We start from the raw sequence: 17,206 nt of genomic DNA on the forward strand, positions 1-17,206 counted from the left end.
AATAAATGTGTACGCTTTTTTATCCGATTAGTCCTTGATTAGTCTTAACTAATCGTTAAGATAACCGTTGACTAATCTATCAAAATAATCGTTAGTTGCAGCCCTAGATTATCCTATAGTAAAACCAAGGTTACTATATTGGGTGAAGCGAATGTAAAGGTGAATATATGAGTGTAATTTCATGTTTATAGGCTTTTAATTATGTCAAAAAAAATTTAGACACTTTTTTGTATGCTCTTAATATGAAAATACTCAATTTATTAACAATAATCCTGCTTTGTAGAAATTTGTTTACCACTGTAAGGCCTGGAATAAGGATGGACGATAAGGCAAAAAAACCAAAACGATCACAATTACATTTTTCATATCATTCGATCTTGATTAATATCACTTTTTTAAATTTATTTAAGTAGGATTGTCCCATGCAGGATTGCATCCCTACTGTTTACTACAGCAGTATCTTCAAACAGACATTTCCAACATGTTTGATCAAGGTAATATATGCTCACAGCGGACAACTGTAATTTTGTTCATATCTATGATTGTGTTTCCTAGAGGGTCAACGGTACAGGTAACCCATGCTACAGCCCGTACCTCTATTTTAGGGCCAGTTTCGCTTCTTTTTTGTGGGGATAAAGAGAACAACTTTTTTCCTCTCAAACTTCTTTTGTTATTTTGCTTGTCATCATACACTTCATTCTGCAGTAAAACAAGTATCCGTGGTGTACTGAATACTATTAAATGTTTTTTTCCCCAAGTTAACATTTACTAAACACACTTTCAAATGATCAATTATTGGTATGTATTGTTGTATACACCAGTGTTTTTCACTAGTGGTTTGGCAAATGGTGAACAGATTGTGGAGTTTTTAATAACTAAAATATTGTAGCTTATATTAAATTAAAGTACATTAAAGTGCAGTTTGAAATTGAGGTACTGTAAAATATTGTGTACAAACACATAAAACACATTTCATGATTATTTTAGGGACAAAATGTTTTTAATCCATAAACTCAAAAATGAGCTGAACAAAAAGTGTCTGCAGAGTTTTTTTTAGTACCGTACATGTTATATCTGAGGAGTTGAGTCAGAGCAAACACATTAACAAAAAGTCTGATTTAAAATATTTAGATATAAAAATATTTTCTGATTGAATTAGTAGGTGTGTTTATTCTCCCAGTCGGGACCAATTCAGTAGTTCAGTCACACTCTGACCTGCGAATGGGCATTCATGGCAGGACTACCGCACCAAACACAGGGTGAGCTGCAGCAGTCGGTGAGACTAAAGTCTGTCACTTAAGTTACTGCTCCTTTGAAATGTTGTGTTTCAACTTCTATGCTAGTGATAGCCATATTTCTTTGTTTTATTCTGCTGTGCTACACTTCCGGCTGTGTAAGGGGGAAGAGGCACAACGCTGACTGAACATTAATTACCGTAATTTCCGGACTATAAGCCGCTACTTTTTCCCCTCGTTCTGGTCCCTGCGGCTTATACAAGGGTGTGGCTTATTTACGGCCTGTTCTTCTCCGACACCGACGAAGAGGATTTCGGTGGTTTTAGTACGCAGGAGGAAGACGATGACACAATGATTAAAGACTGACTTTTCATATACCGGTAGGCTGGTTATTTTGATAACGTACAGGCGAGCACTTTGTATTACTTTGCACCGTTGTATTATTTGTACTCTGCACGAATGCTGTTCGCCATGTCAAAGATGTGAAAGTTTGATTGAATGATTGAAAGATTTATTGTTAATAAATGGGACGCTTTGCGTTCCCAAACAGTCATCTCTGTCCCGACTAAGGCTGCAGCTAACGATTATTTTTCTATCGATTAATCTATAGATTATTTTTTCGATTAATCGGTTAATCTATAGATGATTTTTTTCCCGATTAATCTATAGATTATTTTTCCTTTTACCGATTATTTTTTTTATTCAAAATGAAGATGAAAAAATAAATGTAGGCCCGTTTTTTCAAAAGGCATGGCTTTTATTTACAAAAAAAAAGAAGTATGGCCACTCAGTCAACATTGACAACAACATGACTAAATATTCTGTAACAATGTAAACATTTAAAACTTTTAACATTTAACAAAATTAAAAGTAGCTTATTTGCTTTTTAATGTGCAAATATAAAAGTCAACATCCAGTGCAAATCTTAATATTCTGCAATAGTATAAGCATTTCAAAAGTAAAAGTATTGCTTATTTTGCTTTAAAATGTGCAAAAATAAAGATAAACATCCAATACAAAAAAGTGCAAAACGAAATATTCTGTAACAGTGTAAACATTTAAACAAAAGGGAAAGTATTGCTTATTTGCTAAAATGTGCAAAAATAAAGATAAACATCCAATACAAAAAAGTGCCAATCTAAATATTCTGGAGCACTGTAAACATTAAGTATTGCTTTTAAAATGTGCAAAATAAACATCCAGTCCAACACAGTACACAATAACCAATTCTACTCATTCCAGTGAGTGACTAACAGTTGTAATGAAGAAATGTTAGCATATGTACATGCTCTGGTTCTTTTCTTGTTTACAATATTCCCAGCAGCTGAAAATAGGCGCTCAGAAGGGGTCGATGTGGCTGGAACTGAGAGGTAATTAGCCTTCACCTCAAGCCAGGACTGCGAGTGAGCTGAGCTGCAGTTTATATTTCTAGGTCAACGGGCTCATAGTGATGTTACTAGTAGTTGACTGGGAGGTGTTTATTATCATTTGGGGAGAGTCCGCTGCCTGATGCTCACCTGCTCATACCAAAGACTATAAAAATGGGACCCATTACCTCCCTGCTTGGCACTCAGCATCAAGGGTTGGAATTGGGGGTTAAATCACCAAAAATGATTCCCGGGCGCAGCTATGCTGCTGCCCACTGCTCCCCTCACCTCCCAGGGGGTGATCAAGGGGAAGGGTCAAATGCAGAGGACAAATTTCACCACACCTAGTGTGTGTGACAATCATTGGTACTTTAACTTTAACTTAACTAAACACCTATCTGCTCCACGCTGAAGCGCTGACTACATGCGCTCTGAATACACGCTGCTGATTGGCTGATAATGCTTCGTGTGTACCAATCAGATGGTTGTGTGGGTGGGACAATGCTGCGTGTGTACCAATCAGATGGTTGTGTGGGTGGGACAATGCTGCGTGCTGAGACAGAGGCAGAGAGCGAAGCAGCTTGTTAAGACTTTAGCAGCTAAAGTTAGCTTTAGCTTAGAAACTCGTTCGGTACACCCCCGTGCCGAAACGGTTCAATACAAAACACGTACCGTTACACCCCTAGCAGATACAAATGACACATTCATGTTTTTGTGTAATGACAACATATGCTCGCGCGGACGATTGACTAGTTGATGGTTTTCTTTTGAAATGTTCGTTCATAGCCGTTGTGCTGCTATGATAGGCCATTTCCGCTCGACACAGTGTGCATACAACAACATTATTAGGCCGTTTATTGAAATACTCCCACACTTTTGACCACTTTTGGCATGCTTTTCCCCCCTCGCTCGCACCGCTCGCATCGTCTGCTTTGATCATCTGCTTTGCGGTCCGCCATGACGGTAGTGTGACGTAAATATGCGACGCGTCGACGCACAAAAACGGCGTCGGCGTATTTACGTAACCGATGACGTCGACTATGTCGACGCGTCGTTTCAGCCTTAGTCCCGACAATCCCCTCCGTGGTAGCAGGAACCCCTATATACTACGGTAATTACACATCAAAACCCTGCGGCTTATAGTCGGGTGCGGCTTATATATGGAGCAATCTGTATTTTCCCCTAAATTTAGCAGGTGCGGCTTATAGTCAGGTGCGGCTTATAGTCCGGAAATTACGGCACGTTGCAAGGAGCCTGACATTCACCACACACACACACACACACACACACACACACACACACACACACACACACACACACACACACACACACACACACACACACACACACACACACACACACACACACACACACACACACACACACACACACACACACACACACACACACACACACACACACACACACACACACACACACACACACACACACACACACACACACACACACACACACACACACACACACACACACACACACACACACACACACACACACACACTAAAGGTGGGTTGTTCAGTGCAGGATAATATCAAGCACTGTTGTATCCCTACTCTGGTTGTGTACAATATACAGGTCCTAAAAGTACCGCGGTACTAATGAATTAAAAAAGATACTTTACTGCCATTCCCCCATTCGCATGCTACCGTGCGGCGGTGACGTACAGAGCCAAGGCCCATGACGTCAAAACGCACAAACAAAGTGCACATAAGCAAAAGCGTGGAGAGAAAGAATGGCAAACACGGCATTTGTACTGGTTAATAAAGAGGGTGCGTGAAGAGCAGTATGGAGGTATTTCGGCTTCAAAACTGTCAATAAAGGTGACGCTTTAAACACGGAAGCGCCACGCTACAAGCGCTGCTTTAAAACATGCCTCGCACAAGTGCCAATAAAGTATTACAATCTTTGCTTAAAACTTAGGTAAACATTTAGATAATCATCCAGACCTGCACAAGGCGTTAAAAGGTAATGTAGTTAACCAGCTCCCCTGCTCTGCACATACAGATACATAGACGAGCACACAAAACCGCTTACCTGGCGTAAACTAATGCAAGTGAAATGACTGAGTTTTGTTACAAATTCCTATAATTTGTGTTTTATCTTTAACAATGTGTTTTAACTGCTACATGCCCTAGCTGTGTAGTTTCAGCCATAGTATTGTTTTTTAGTATTTATTAATGATTGCATTTGTTTTAAAGCACAGATTAAGAGTGGCAACCATAAATCATGAATCATTTGTGACAATGTCAATAAAGTTTTCTATTATATACTAACCTAATTCTACAATATGGCAGACTTTATGTAATATATAAAATTGTAAATTGTTCTTTGAGTGCAATAAGAAAAGCCCAGTGTGTTTAATTTGGTACCGGTGCCAAAATATTAGTATCGAGACAACCCTAATCTTTACTGTTTACTACTATGGTATCTTCCGACATTTCCTCCATGTTTGATCGAGGTAATATATGCCAACAGCTGATCACCGTGATTGAACTAAAATTAGTCACATTCATGAATCATTACATAAGTTGACTGTATTGGGCTACACAGTATCTTGGACATTGGGTACAACATGTCGTGCCATCTCATTTATGAATGTGTGCTGGTGTGACAATAAAGTTCCTTGAAATTATTTACAGCGTTCTACTTTTCTGCTGTTCCCTTCTAAATTAAAAAATGGTAAAGGTTGGCTCCATTTTTCATGTGCATGCGGTTTGTCACAACTAATTATTTCAAAATGTACCTGTTTCATGATGATTCTGGCCACCAGTCTGACTGTCTCTGAAGGACACCAGTTCTCCCCGTAAGCACACATGGCAACACATTCCAGCTTGTGCATTGGCCAATCACCTCTCTGTGTGCATCATGAACTCAATTAGAAACCATTAAACACTATTTTTAAAAGAAAGGAAACAGTTACGAAGTGCTTCAATATGTGTGTGCCAATGTGGGTCACAAGAACACTGACATGTAGACATTTTAATTTTTTGATCATCAGATCCATTAAACACTCTGACAGACAACTAACAGAGTACAGTAGTAGTGGAAAGAGACATTACCTGGCAGTCAACGTTGCAATAGTAGGCCTGCTTACATTTGCCGCATTTAGACAGGTCTTCTTTCCTGTTGGGACAAGCACATCATTGGTAGGATAAGCTGGCAATGAAAGACTAAATTGACTTAGTGTATCAACTATTAAATAAATCAGGAGTATTTCAAGTACGGTGGAAGCTCGACCTGTGAACCCCTTTAAAATCAAGCCAAATATGCCTGTGTGCGAACGCTTCATTCTATCACCTGCAGGGAAAAAAGCAGGGCGCAACATTGTTAAAGGCTGAGCCCTCCACTTCACTTGCTACACAAGGGGAGTCACATGTCAACACTTTAGCATGTGTGCCTTTTTATTGTTTTTTCGCCATTTGACAAGTTTTGTCCATTTTGCTAACTCAATAAGAGTCCCAAAAACCAAACAGGCCTGCGTGGAAAGAAGATGCAAATCCCAATGGAGTAAAAAAAAAGACTATTTTCGAGGAATACATTATTGGTGCTCACAAGCATGACTACAGCACAATAAGTAACCACATCAAGTTTTAATTATGATGAGACCGGTCTTTTGCTAGAGCAGACATAAGCCACGTTTACACTGCACACCAAATCAGATTTTTTTCCCCAGTCTTAACGCTCCAAAGTGCTTTCAATCTGAACTTTTTGCATCAGATTCAGGGCACATCAGGTGGTAGGCAAATCTGATATTTTCAAATGTGACTTCCGACTAAACGCAATGCGATCTGAATGCAACCTGTATGTGACTTTTTCGTCAGCTTTTGGCGAGCTACATCATTCGTGTGTGCGGGGAATGACAGTCTGCCAGCGGAAGTGGATACTTCATCACAACATCTGGTTTCAGTGAGTCTTTGACGACCAAATTTTCGGTGCATCACTAGTCAACAGTGCGCAAATAATAGGCTTTTTGTAATATATGATATATATTTTGATTCCAAAGAAGTAGCGATTGTTGAAGGACAGGAACTGATGCTTTGGCCTATTTGCTTACATGTTACTACATTATGAAAGTTGTTTACACAAGTGAGTTAAAAAATAAAGCTAATGTAGATCCACGCTGATGTTCGTGTTGCCTCTACATAACAGCAATAAAAAAATATATATTCTCCCAAATATATTACATTATATATAGCCATTCAAACATTATATTGTTTTAATTTATTTTAACGTAAAAACACTAATTTTTAAGGTGTGGCAATTAGATCTGAAACATTTCCTAGAGTAACTCGATTACAAAATATATTCGGATAATTTTCGCTGCCTCGAGGTGTCGTAATTTAAATTTTATTTATTTTTTTAATTTTATTTTTTTTAAATGGCATTTTGCCTCCTTCAGTAGTCAAAGCTAACGTTTCGGCCTCTTGTCCACACGCAGACGCATACATTTGTCTTTAAAAACGCAGACTTTTACAAACGCTGGCCAAAGTGTAGAGGTCCAAAACTCTCCGCTGTACACGCCACAAACGGAGACTTGTGATGACGTCACAGTTGTGCGCTGTCATTTCCAAGCTCAACAACACTGTCTTGCTGCCTTTAAACACATTATACGATTACTTACTGTATGTTTGAACGTACACATGCTGCTCTTTCCACTCAACATTAATAAAAAGACGCATCAAAATGGGTTTCGTGACACTCCCGCCGGCGCTAATGACAGTCAGCTGTTTTGGATACGATCGCTGTCGAACTTCCACCTGATGGGACAACTTTGACAAGCAAGACTTTTTGCTCTGTGTCATAAGAAAGGTGCAACATTATCTCATGTTTTAGTCCTTGTTTAACGACAAATCTTGAAGTTAACTTAAGTGTCTTGCTTCCGCGAGCCTGCACGCGCGTAAAAAGCGACCAAGCAACTTAAAAAAAAACAGTGTAGCGTCCTCCTTGTAGTTTGTACTGATGTTAAAGACAATATACACTTCATTACACATGTACTATATCACTATATCGATGATTAAATGCTTTATTATTCCATGACAGTTTTGCAGCGGCACACGCACGTCCGTGCACTTTATATAGATACTTAAACATGCAAAATGGTTTCCTTGGCTCGTTAGTGCGTGCTGATTTTAGAAATAATGTAGACTTCACTGCACATGTAATACATCACCATGTTGCTGAACATGTTATAATTCTATGAGTGTTGGGTTTCAGCAGCACGGGCATGCATTCGCTCTTTAATAATGTTCCCAAAATTCTGTGTACGTGCAGGCAGGTTTTAAAGATAATGTACGTGTCATTATACGTCTAAAATATATCAAAATAAACATAATAGGAGGTGTAATGCCACCAAATCAGCTATTGCTGCTTTTTTTCAGGCTCCTGATTGGACAAAATGTGCATGACAGCAGGTGTATGTGTTTGTGTGTAGACATAGGCAGTTTTGAAACTACACTTGTGTGGATGGAGATCGTTTTAACTCGAAATATGTGTTTTTGAAACTCTCCGTGTTCGTGTGGACATGGCGTTTTAAGGCACTACCTAATCCACTTTTTATGTTTGATATAATGAAAACTGTTCTTGTTTTATTTTTGATACTAAGAATATAGTTTTATTTTAACTTTCTCAGTGAATATTAATTTTGAACTAATTGTATATATCTGTGTTTTCATCTCAAACATGTTATGATGGCAAAATGAAAATTGATACTATTTTGCATGCAAAGAATGCAATGAACTGTATTGCATTCTTAAAATGTTAAACTTGTCGTCATTAAGTGGTTTGTCTTTTTATATTGTTTATGTATTGTTGGCCGGTTGAAAACAGCTCAGCGGATATGCGTGGAGAAACCACCATTTAAACGGCACCGTATAATAATCATCAAAAACGCACCAGAGACAAGAACTTCGTTTATGCTGTCACACCACAGAGGGCTGTGAGCGCACCTGTTTTTATTAGCACACACAATAAAAAGACAATTAGGCTAAACGCAATAATTGAGGGCACATCTTAACATGTTATAATTAAATCTTAATTAAGCAAAAATATTGTTCCGGTTCAGCTGCACCAAATAATAATATAAATCCATTTAATAAAGTCAAAATACAAATAAGGCAACAAGAGAAGTATCCCACACTTCTCTTTAGTAAAGTAAATTTGTACAGCCGATATGGGCATCTACATCAACTATATGATTTCCCTGAGAAGCTGGACAGGACCAAAACATTTTTTAATTTTTTTTAAAGCAGAAATATTTTCGATTACTCGATTAATTGACCGGGATATTCGATAGAGTACTCGATTACTAAAATATTTGATAGCTGCAGTTCTAGTGGCAATGTTCATTTTATTTGTATTAGTGGTAGCGACTTCCTTGTTCATAATCCACTCATTTTCCTTTATGTTTGATATACAATACTGTATGGCACATATTGTGTTCAAAGTGTACAAACCTTCACTAAAATAGGAACGTTTGTCGAGGCTGGATACTATTATTCATGTTTACATTGTTTCTTATGGAGACATTTGCTTCGATTTACAAACCCTATTCAATCAATTAAATTAAATCAATTAAGTTTGTGAATCGAGGTACACTGTATAGTGAAAGGGTGTCTGAAGTTTACACCTATGCCTGCAGTTGTACTCAAACAACGCAGAGAGTTGTGGAGTACCTGTGTTAGCTAACAAAGACCTACAGAGTCAACCAGTGATGTCACAGAGGTGCGACGGAGCTGGGTGATCAGATGTACTCAGACAGGTTTTGTAATAAAGACACACTATAAACACAGTTTGACTCACACAGTGTATTGATTACATGACAAGACCGAGGCACCAAACACGTAGGTGGGGCAAACCTTTTAAATGAGAAGACTTGTCAAAAAACTAATCCTATTAGTACCAAAGTACCACTGTATATGACAGAGTGCAAGGTTACATATATGCTGTTGTTTTTCTGTTTAATTTATTTCTACACTGTGCTGCGGACCAATAAAATTTAAGCAGTGTGGCCCGCCGTGCCGCACTTCGGACACCCCCTATTGAGTTGCGTCTTATTATATTCCGTCATGCCCCCATTGAGGACCAGGGGCCGTACTTATCAAGCTTCTTAGAATTACTCCTAAGAAGTCTGCTAAGAGTTGACTTAAGAGTAAATAAATTATTCGCTGAAAGCTGCACTTAAAAGTTAGTTATCAAGCGTCTTACTCACACTTTCAGCGAAGTGTAGGACTGAATCGTAAGTGTCACACTCAGAGCTGAATTACGACATTACTATGTGCCGTAAACGGAATTTTAGGTGACGTCATTTCTGTGTCCATAGAAATGACCAATCACGGAAGGGAATCCGTTGTCTAAGAATAAAGAAATATCTTGGAAATATTTAAGTGGACAATGGGAGTGTATATTTTGACAATAAACTACAAAATAATACAAAACAAACTAGTCCCCGCCGGCACTCACGCTACCGCTCCCTCTCTTCTATCGCCCACACACTCACTGACGTCACTCACCTCACGGCCACACACATACGCTACTGTCATAACATTTTCTTTCCAATTCATTAATTAGGCAACTAATTTGAAACTGGTGTGGGTGGCTCTATATATACTAGCCCACTGCAGACACATGCAGAAATCAACAAGGAATCGAAAAGTATTAAATCTGTGACAAAAATAATATCCGCTCTGTCTAAACGATACCGTTTGATCAGCTGCTCGTCATAAAAAAAAAAAAAACATTGTTCCGTTCCCTGAACGTTCGCGCACGTCTCTCTCGCCTCAGTGCCATCCCCTGCTGGCAACTCCTAACCACTTAAGACACCTCTGAAGGTCTCTTAAAGGCCTACTGAAATGAATTTTTTTTATTTAAACGGGGATAGCAGATCTATTCTATGTGTCATACTTGATCATTTCGCGATATTGCCATATTTTTGCTGAAAGGATTTAGTATAGAACAACGACGATAAAGATCGCAACTTTTGGTATCTGATAAAAAAAGGCTTGCCCTACCGGAAGTAGCGTGACGTAGTCAATTGAACATATACGCAAAGTTCCCTATTGTTTACAATGATGGCCGCATGAAGTGAGAGAGATTCGGACCGAGAAAGCGACAATTTCCCCATTAATTTGAGCGAGGATGAAAGATTTGTGGATGAGTAAAGTGCAAGTGAAGGACTAGTGGGGAGTTGAAGCTATTCAGATAGGGAAGATGCTGTGAGAGCCGGGGGTGACCTGATATTCAGCTGGGAATGACTACAACAGTAAATAAACACAAGACATATATATACTCTATTAGCCACAACACAACCAGGCTTATATTTAATATGCCACAAATTAATCCTGCATAAAAACACCTACGTGTTTGTTATGCTAGCTCCTAGCTCCTCTGCTAGCTCCTAGCTCCATAGAACGCGCCAATACAATTCAAACACCTGATCAACACACACAATCACTCAGCCCAAAAGACAGTTCACCTAACCCAGACCTGGGCATTGTACGGCCCGCGGGCCGCATCCGGCCCTTTGCGCATCCCTGTCCGGCCCGCGTGAGGCCAATCATAAATTACAAAATAAATTTTAAAAAGTATCTATGTCGAGTGTGCAATACAACAGTGCTGCTTTTGTTTTGAAAAGCGTTATTTGTATTACTTCCGTGTGGACGTATGCGCGTGTGCGATTGTGAGTGAATTGAACGGCGCAATTACAAATTACAAAATAAAGTTTAAAAAACATCTATGTCGTGCGCGCAATACAACTGTGCTGCTTTTATTTTGAAATGTGTTATTTATGCCGTATGTCCGGAGGGAACCTGTGAGGGAAGGTGCATAGAGACAAGTGATGAGACGCTAAAAAAAGAAAAGTTGATGAGGAATGGCGTGTTTCCAACAAGAGATGGACTGCCAAGTATTTCTTTACATAAATTAATGGTAAAGCCGTGTGCTTAATGTGTGGTACACAGGTTGCTGTGTTTAAATATCATTTTAATCGCCACTACACGAAGAAACACGAGGGAAAATACCGGGATGTGTCTGATGAAGCGCGCGCAAGGGAGGCTGATGCGTTGATGGTAAAACTGCAAACCCAACAAGGACTTTGTGCCATATTTCACACCCCCAGAGATGCAGCCGTCAGGACAAGTTTCGTCATTTCTCACAAAAGCGCCAGAAAAAGTAAGGCGTTTTCTGACGGAGAGTTTATTAAGGAGTGCTTATTGGACTTTGTTGCGCTGATAATGCCCGGAGACAGGACTGTTTTTCGCTAACTTTGGATGAGAGCTCTGATGCAGTCAATTAAAGAGACAACCACAGGTAATGACTTGTTCACAGAGGTAAATGCGTGTTGGGACACGCTGGCAGGTGTGACAATCCAATCCACTTTATTTATATAGCACATTTAAACAACAAAATGTTTCCAAAGTGCTGCACAACAATATTACAAACAATATTCAAATATTATCCTTAGCTCCACCAATGACTGAATAAAAAGAAAAAAACAATTACATATAAAACCAATATAAAAAACAATATAGAATAGATATGATTAAAAACTATTTTTAACAACAGATGGTTGTCCAAATCTGATGGGGCAAAATGTTGGATAATGCAGGATAAAGTGACCTTAAAAAGCAATCTGCTTTTGTATAAAGTTAAGTTAGGTTAAATGAAATTATTATTATTATTATTATTATTAATTATTATCATCATTATTATTTATCTTATGGTATATCAAAAATAATATTGAGCAAAATTTAATTGAAATATTGTCGTGTGGCCCTCCAGCAGTGCTCGGGTTGCTTATGCGGCCCCCGGTGAAAATTAATTGCCCACCCCTGACCTAACCCAATGTTCATAAAGCTTATATATTTTTAAAAAGTTACGTACGTGACGCGCACATACGGTCAAGCTATCAAATGTTTAGCAGCCAAGGCTGCATACTCACGGTACCTGGTATTCAGCTGGGAATGACTAAAACAGTAAATAAACACAAGACATATATTTACTCTATTAGCCACAACACAACCAGGCTTATATTTAATGACACAAATTAATCCTGCATAAAAACACCTACGTCTTTGTTATGCTAACTCCTAGCTCCTATGCTAGCTCCTAGCTCCATAGAACACGCCAATACAATTCAAACACCTGATCAACACACACAATCACTCAGCCCAAAAGACCGTTCACCTAACCCAAGGTTCATAAAGCTTATATATTTTTAAAAAGTTACGTATATACGCAAAAAAAAAGTTGCGCACATACGGTCAAGTGATCAAATGTTTAGAAGCCAAAGCTGCATACTCACGGTAGCACGTCTGCGTCTGTCATCCAAATCAAAGTAATCCTGGTAAGAGTCTGTGTTGTCCCAGTTCTCTACAGGCGTCTGTGTATCGAAGTCAAAAGTCCTCCTGGTTAGAGTCTCTGTTATTCGAGTTCTTCCATCTTGACTGCATCTTTCGGGAATGTAAACAAAGACGCGCCGGCTGTGTACTGTTGTTGCTGACTTCGTTCGAAAAATACGTCCGTTTCGCACCGACAACTTTCTTCTTTGCTTGCTCAGCTTCTTTCTCCATAATGCAATGAACATGATTGCAACAGATTCATGAACACAGATGTCCAGAATACTTTGGAATTATGAAATGAAAACAGAGCTTTTTTGTATTGTATTCAATGGGGAAGGCATACTTCTGTTCCCCGGGCTACGTCACGCGCATACGTCGTCCTCAGAGGCGTTTCGAACCGGAAGTTTAGCGGCAAATTTAAAATGTCACTTTATAAGTTAACCCGGCCGTATTGGCATGTGTTATAATGTTAAGATTTCATCATTGATATATAAACTATCAGACTGCGTGGTCGGTAGTAGTGGGTTTCAGTAGGCCTTTAAATATCGTGGAGAGTAGGAGTGATTCTTAGACTTAAGAACGTTGATAAAAAGCTGTTATTCTTACGTTTGAGAGTAGGACTAAATTTCGCAAATTCTCAGGACTTAAGTGTAAAATGGCACTCTAAGAAGCTTGATAAGTACGGCCCCAAGAATTTAACTGAGTTACTAATGAGAACTTGATCATATTTATTTATTATTTATCTGTAGAAGACCTCATTGTGCCGCTGACAACTCCTTTTTTCTTTTCATTCCTGTCACTAACTACAGCATGTCTTCGCCTCTATTAGCTCTGTACAAAAGGTGTTTCATATGGTTTGAAATTGAATTGACTTTTTAATAAAACAACAATTCAAATAGGTGTAGAAACAAAGAAGTTATATAAGGATATGATAGAGACGCTGAAATATATTCTTAACCTATTAATTATGCAAAATAATATATCCACAAGTGCAAATGGTAAGAGAGAACACCTCAAATTGTTGAAATGTAATGGACAGACATTTTCACCCACTATGTGGACATTTTTAAAAAAGCTATTAAAACTTATATTTTCCTCTTTCAAATTACATATGAGTTGAATATTGTACCCCTCATTTTGTATCTTTATTGTACATGTTGTACACCGCATTTAGTTCCATTTCCAATACTATTGGTTTAAACAAGTATGTATGTCAGTGATTTTTAAACTGTGGTATGTGTACTGTACCACTAGAATCACTTCATTTGACTACAGTGCTTTTTTTCCTATATTCAAACAGTGTTACTATTCAAACTGTGTGTAATGTTACAATGGCCAAAATATTAAACACACTTGTTGAATAAAACATCTGCCTTGTGTAATGTTACAATGGCCAAAATATTAAACACACTTGTTGAATAAAACATCTGCCTTGTTCTAACGAATACTTGGGCCTACTACGATACTGTATTTTTATGATGGTCATTATGGTGGTACTTGGAGAACCAAGTGTTTTCTGAGGTGGTACACGGCGAAAAAAGTTTGAGAACCACTGGTGTATGTTACTTCGTACACTCCAAAGAAAAAAAAGGCGCTCCTGTGTACTTACTACCTCTACTGGGTACAACAGTGATTCTATTGATTATATTGCTGCCGCCTATCTGCAGGCTTGTGTATCATTCTAACATGAATACTAGAGTGCAAACAAAAATGGCGCAACCCTCCCCTGCTAACCGCGACCACCCAGATATCATACTGGGACCCTGTAGGGCAGTAGTGTCAAACGTACAGCCCAAGGGCAAAATCAGGCCCGCGGACAGGTTTTATCCGGCCCGCGGGATGAGTTTGCTAAGTATAAAAATTTACTTGAAATTTTTGAATGAAAGAAACAGTTGTTCTAAATGTGTCCACTGGATGTCGCAATAGCAAGTCTTTGTATTTTTGTAGATGACGCTACCTACTGTATGTACAAAATAAACCACATGATGTTAGTACATCAGTTGAGGAAAATGATCAAACTACATAAATAACATACTGTAATTTGGTATAATCTTTTTTATCTTGATAGATTGAAAATGGAACACCAATGAGTTGACTGATTAACATTATCACAATTTATTCAGAAAATATAAATAACGACAAAAAAAAGAATATATAATATTAAGCGCAACAGGTAATTGTGCAAAAAAAAACATGATTTGTACAATTTCAGAATGTGCTTGTTCAATTTTTAAACAAAGAAAACCATTTGAAGTTGTCTTTATTTTTAAGTTATCGTGCCATGATTTTACCAGTCCGGCCGACTTCGGAGTAGATTTTTCTCCACGTGGCCCCCCGATCTAAAATGAGGTTGACACCCCTGCTGTAGGGGGTCCCGAACCACTTTGTGAGAAACACTCCCACATGCAATGAATGAAGCAACATTATGTACAACACATGTTCCCCACTGGCCTTCTCTATGCCACTGCTGGGACACATGGAAATCTAAATATAGCAGAGTAACCTTTCACTGCTCCACAAACCTTAATGCAACGTGGGTAGGATGTGCGTGTGTGTGATATAAGGGAAGAACATGTCACTATGAGAGAATCTTTGAAGCACTCTGGCATTGAATTTTGCTGCTGTTTTGATGATTTAAAAAAATCCTTAAAAGGCACTTTTTGTACTGTGGCTCATGACTTTGTGACTGAAAGCTAATATATAAAACGTGGTGTATTAATGAATGGTGATATATATTATTGACCGTAAGAGTAGCATTAATATCTGCACTGATATCCAGGTGAGTTAATGCACCGCATTGGCCGAATAATTACGCTAGTAAGACGGGGGTTAGAAGCAAACATAGCTAGGTTGCCCGACGTTGAAATTGACAACGATCTGACTTTGTCCTATCTGAAGACAGTTATGATGAAGAAGTGTGTGAAGTAGCAGAGCTAGCAGTTACCTGGTGAAGCAGTGCTCGCAGTGCGCGCCTCTCTCCGTCTCCGTCAGCACATAAGCGTAAGCTGGGCAAGCGAACACTAATTCCCCTACCGAGAACTGCCTCAACGCCTGGAGGCCTCGACCACTCCCTGGGCTCAGGAACCGCTGCGTCCCCTCTATGCCTTCGTTCTTCATAGTTTCCTTCGGTTTGGCGCTTCTCCTTGTCGCACTGCCACCTGTCAGGACTCTTCTACTGACCGACTTCCGCTTCTGGCTTGGGCTTCCACCTCTTCCTCTGCGCTTTATGCGTGCCGCTCAGTTGCTATCAGCGCCCTCTGCTGGACATTGCAATACCACAGCACTTACTGGCTTAGAAAAGTAAAATACTGTAGCGTCCAGAAGAAGTGCACACTCTTTTTAAACTTTTATTGAGCAATCTATGCTAACACAGCTCAACTTATCTCGTCCCTTCTACATGCACGTCTATCCTCATTCCTCACAAACGCTTCCTACTTCTTCGCCAATCACCTTATTGGCGTGGTACGTTCATAACAATGGGAATTCTGAATATCACTCACTCAAGAACACAACATCAACCTCAGCAGGTCATTACAATACCATCCATCCATCCATTTTCTACTGCTTGTTACCTTTTGTGGTCGCGGGGGGTGCTGGAGGTTGCGGGGGGTGCTGTAGCCTATCTCAGCTGCATTCGGGCGGAAGGCGGGGTACACCCTGGACAAGTCGCAATAGTTGTACTATAAAATTTCAAGAAGTATGGGGTGCTTTCCTAAAATGTGTAAGAGATGTATATCCAATTTACACCCGGTTAGAGATGGGGGGTACTTTGGCGGGGAACAACTTCTGATATGTATTTGATTGCATTTCTGGCAACTGTATATGCCATTCGGGCGGAAAGCGGGGTACACCCTGGCCAAGTCGCCACCTCATCGCAGGGTCAACACAGATAGACAGACAACATTCACACTCACATTCACACACTAGGGCCAATTTGATGTTGCCAATCAACCTATCCCCAGGTGTATGTCTTTGGAGGTGGGAGGAAGCCGGAGTACCCGGAGGGAACCCACGCAGTCACGGTGAGAACATGCAAACTCCACACAGAAAGATCCCAAGCGCAGGATCGAACCCAGGACTACTCAGGACCTTCGTATTGTGAGGAACATGCACTAACCCCTGTTCCACCGTGCTGCCCCGTTACAATACCATACTACAGAAATATTATTCTAGCAAAACTATTTACCAATGCGTATCAAATGTATTGTAATCCGATTCACAAGTCTGTGTACCTTGTCAGAATCAGAAG

General features: G+C 39.4%; 1 protein-coding gene across 1 annotated transcript in view; it reads right to left on the minus strand.

Annotated features, from left to right (window-relative positions):
- Nucleotides 1-16,185, minus strand: part of smyd2a (SET and MYND domain containing 2a) — a 28,699-nt gene extending 12,514 nt beyond the window's left edge. Inside the window, exons 1-3 of the mRNA XM_062025929.1 lie at nucleotides 15,902-16,185; nucleotides 5,683-5,746; nucleotides 5,367-5,477 (exon numbers count right to left, since the gene is read on the minus strand). Of these exons, the coding sequence (XP_061881913.1) occupies nucleotides 5,367-5,477; nucleotides 5,683-5,746; nucleotides 15,902-16,074 (348 nt within the window). The 5' untranslated portion in view covers nucleotides 16,075-16,185. The remainder of the gene's footprint in view (nucleotides 1-5,366; nucleotides 5,478-5,682; nucleotides 5,747-15,901) is intronic.
- Nucleotides 16,186-17,206: the final 1,021 nt, after the last annotated feature.

The sequence above is a fragment of the Entelurus aequoreus genome, linkage group LG02 (genome assembly GCF_033978785.1).
Source record: "Entelurus aequoreus isolate RoL-2023_Sb linkage group LG02, RoL_Eaeq_v1.1, whole genome shotgun sequence".
Classification (NCBI taxonomy): Eukaryota; Metazoa; Chordata; class Actinopteri; order Syngnathiformes; family Syngnathidae; genus Entelurus; species Entelurus aequoreus.